The sequence below is a fragment of the Pteropus vampyrus genome, unplaced genomic scaffold (assembly GCF_000151845.1).
Source record: "Pteropus vampyrus isolate Shadow unplaced genomic scaffold, Pvam_2.0 Scaffold1, whole genome shotgun sequence".
Lineage (NCBI taxonomy): Eukaryota > Metazoa > Chordata > Mammalia > Chiroptera > Pteropodidae > Pteropus > Pteropus vampyrus.
In genome coordinates this window covers 35,152,315-35,154,531 of record NW_011888782.1, presented here as the reverse complement: position 1 = coordinate 35,154,531, position 2,217 = coordinate 35,152,315, and the positions used below count along the sequence as shown (strand labels likewise).

The 2,217-nt window shown below is 32.6% G+C and overlaps 1 protein-coding gene across 1 annotated transcript in view; it reads right to left on the bottom strand.

Moving 5' to 3' along the window:
- MORC1 (MORC family CW-type zinc finger 1) overlaps positions 1–2,217 on the bottom strand; it is a 157,153-nt gene that overhangs the window by 43,341 nt on the left and 111,595 nt on the right. The window contains exons 21-22 of the mRNA XM_011355579.2: positions 1,991–2,058; positions 859–909 (exon numbers count right to left, since the gene is read on the bottom strand). Of these exons, the coding sequence (XP_011353881.1) occupies positions 859–909; positions 1,991–2,058 (119 nt within the window). The remainder of the gene's footprint in view (positions 1–858; positions 910–1,990; positions 2,059–2,217) is intronic.

The following is a 2,217-nucleotide window of genomic DNA, read 5'->3' as shown; positions in this document are numbered from 1 at the left end:
TTTCTTTGATTATGTTTATTGGACAGGATATTAAAATTTTACTGCAAATAATCCTCAATTGAAAGTTGTTTCAATTGCAATTTAAAACCTGATTAAATTCCTTTTTCAACAGTTTATAAAGAATTACACAGTCTCCTAATCTATCCACCTCACTTCTAAACTTTTGTAAGTATAGAATATCTTCAAAGTGAAATATTCTTACCTTTCTAAGAGTTGACATACAACTTGTCTCTTAATTTTCCATGTGCTAATTAATCCATTCTAACCTTCTACCCTCTCACTCCAACAAAAACAATAAAATTCTTCCTGAGATCATCCCTATTATCTCTAAGTCATTAAGTCAATGGACATTTTTTAGGCCTTTGGCCTCTTGACAGAATTTAACCTTTCTGACCATCTCTTCATGAATTGTTCCCCCGTTGTTTTTTCTCTTGGCTTTAATGATTAAACAAATCCCTGTATTTTTCTCTTACTGCTCTAGCTATTCCTTCACAATCACTTGTGCATACATCCTCAGATAGCTTAGCCATAAGATGCTAAAATCCCTCAAGTTTCTATCTAGTCTTACTTTTCGTCTTACCCTTACTCCATATTGCTGTGTCCTCTTGGAAGTCTCAAACTGTGTAAACTGAACTCATGCTCCTCTTCACAAACCCAGCCACCTTCCAGGATTTCCTACTTCAGTGAATAGAATCACCATTCAAAATGGTTCAAGAGCCAAGAATTTTTGTAGTTATTCTTGCCATTTACCTCTGCTTTACTGTTTATATCCAAATATCACCAAGAAGGCTCAGTGTATATATGTACACATTACACTAAGTGAATATATTTAAAGTAAAAATTGTCTTATATTAATACTTGGGCAGACTTCAACTTCTCAATCACTTGTGTGTTTTTGGACCATGCGACCTACCCATAAAATATCCCAACAAATCCCAAATCTTGAATTTGCAGTTAATGAGTGTTACTTGGGGTTTAAGGATATATGACTATAAAGTGATAAAACTACTTTTTATATAGGGTATTACGAACATGTAGCATTTTGGACACAGCAAAGATTGAATAAATTTCTGCTGAATATATGAACTTCTATGTATATGATACATAATTCAAAGTAAAATTCTGACAACTGTAGACAGATTCACCTTGGCCTCAAAAAATTTATATTTAGGGTCAAAATTTCACAATTATAAGGAATGGGACTTCAAATATTTTAAGAAAATGAGCTACCCAAAAACAATATGAAAAAAGCTGATTTAGGAGGTAATGAGTCTCCATCACTAAAGATTTTCAAGAAAAGTCTATACACCATTTGCCAAAGGTACTACAAAGGAATGTGTGAAATATTTCTGTAATGTAACTATTGTTCAAAAGAATTCCCTTAGAAAGAACCATGCCCAAAATATTTTGCCTTCCACTATGCTTAACACAGTATCTTAACACAATGCAGAAGTTCAGTAGATATTTGCTGAGCAAATCAGTATGTTGCTTTCAGAGTGTATGGCAATTCATTTTAATATTTTCTATGGTGGCCCATCTCCACCTTAGAAGGATGAATTTAACTTGGGGAAACAGTAAAAAGGCATTAGAAGTCAAATTTGATGAACAAGGAAGATAAACTAGGCAATAAATTTTGGCTTATGAAAGATTTAAAATGGTAGTGAGATCATGTCTGTAATCATTTAGCCCTGAATCTGGCACAGGGTAAATGCTCACACGGTTCTAAGTACTGTTATTATGATAAACTGAATCTGAAGGTGAATTCTCAAAAAAACAAAACACAAAACAAAAAACAAAAACAAAAAAAACCACACACACACAGAAAACAAAACCCAAAAAACAGGAAACCAATTGAGAGTAAAATTATAAGAATGAAAGTACAATGATTCTTCTAAAAGAAGAAACTCATTTGGATACGTTGTCATTCTGGGGTGGTGTCTTTGTTAAAATCAGTCTCAGTACAACTACTTAGTTGTACTATCGAGATTACATTCCATTTTTCCAGAACCTTGACTACAGGGATAACTACCAATTGTAAAATTTGGCTAAGCATTTTTGCTATAAAGCATTGAATGAAAAGTCCTCAAGATTACAGGTTTATCCTCTATGAATATGTCTCTCTTTAATACAGATTTTAAAAATCTTTTTCTCATCAAGATATTCTTCAGTTAGTTGAAGGCTGATATTAGCAATCTGCTTTTTCTTTCAAAAAAAAAA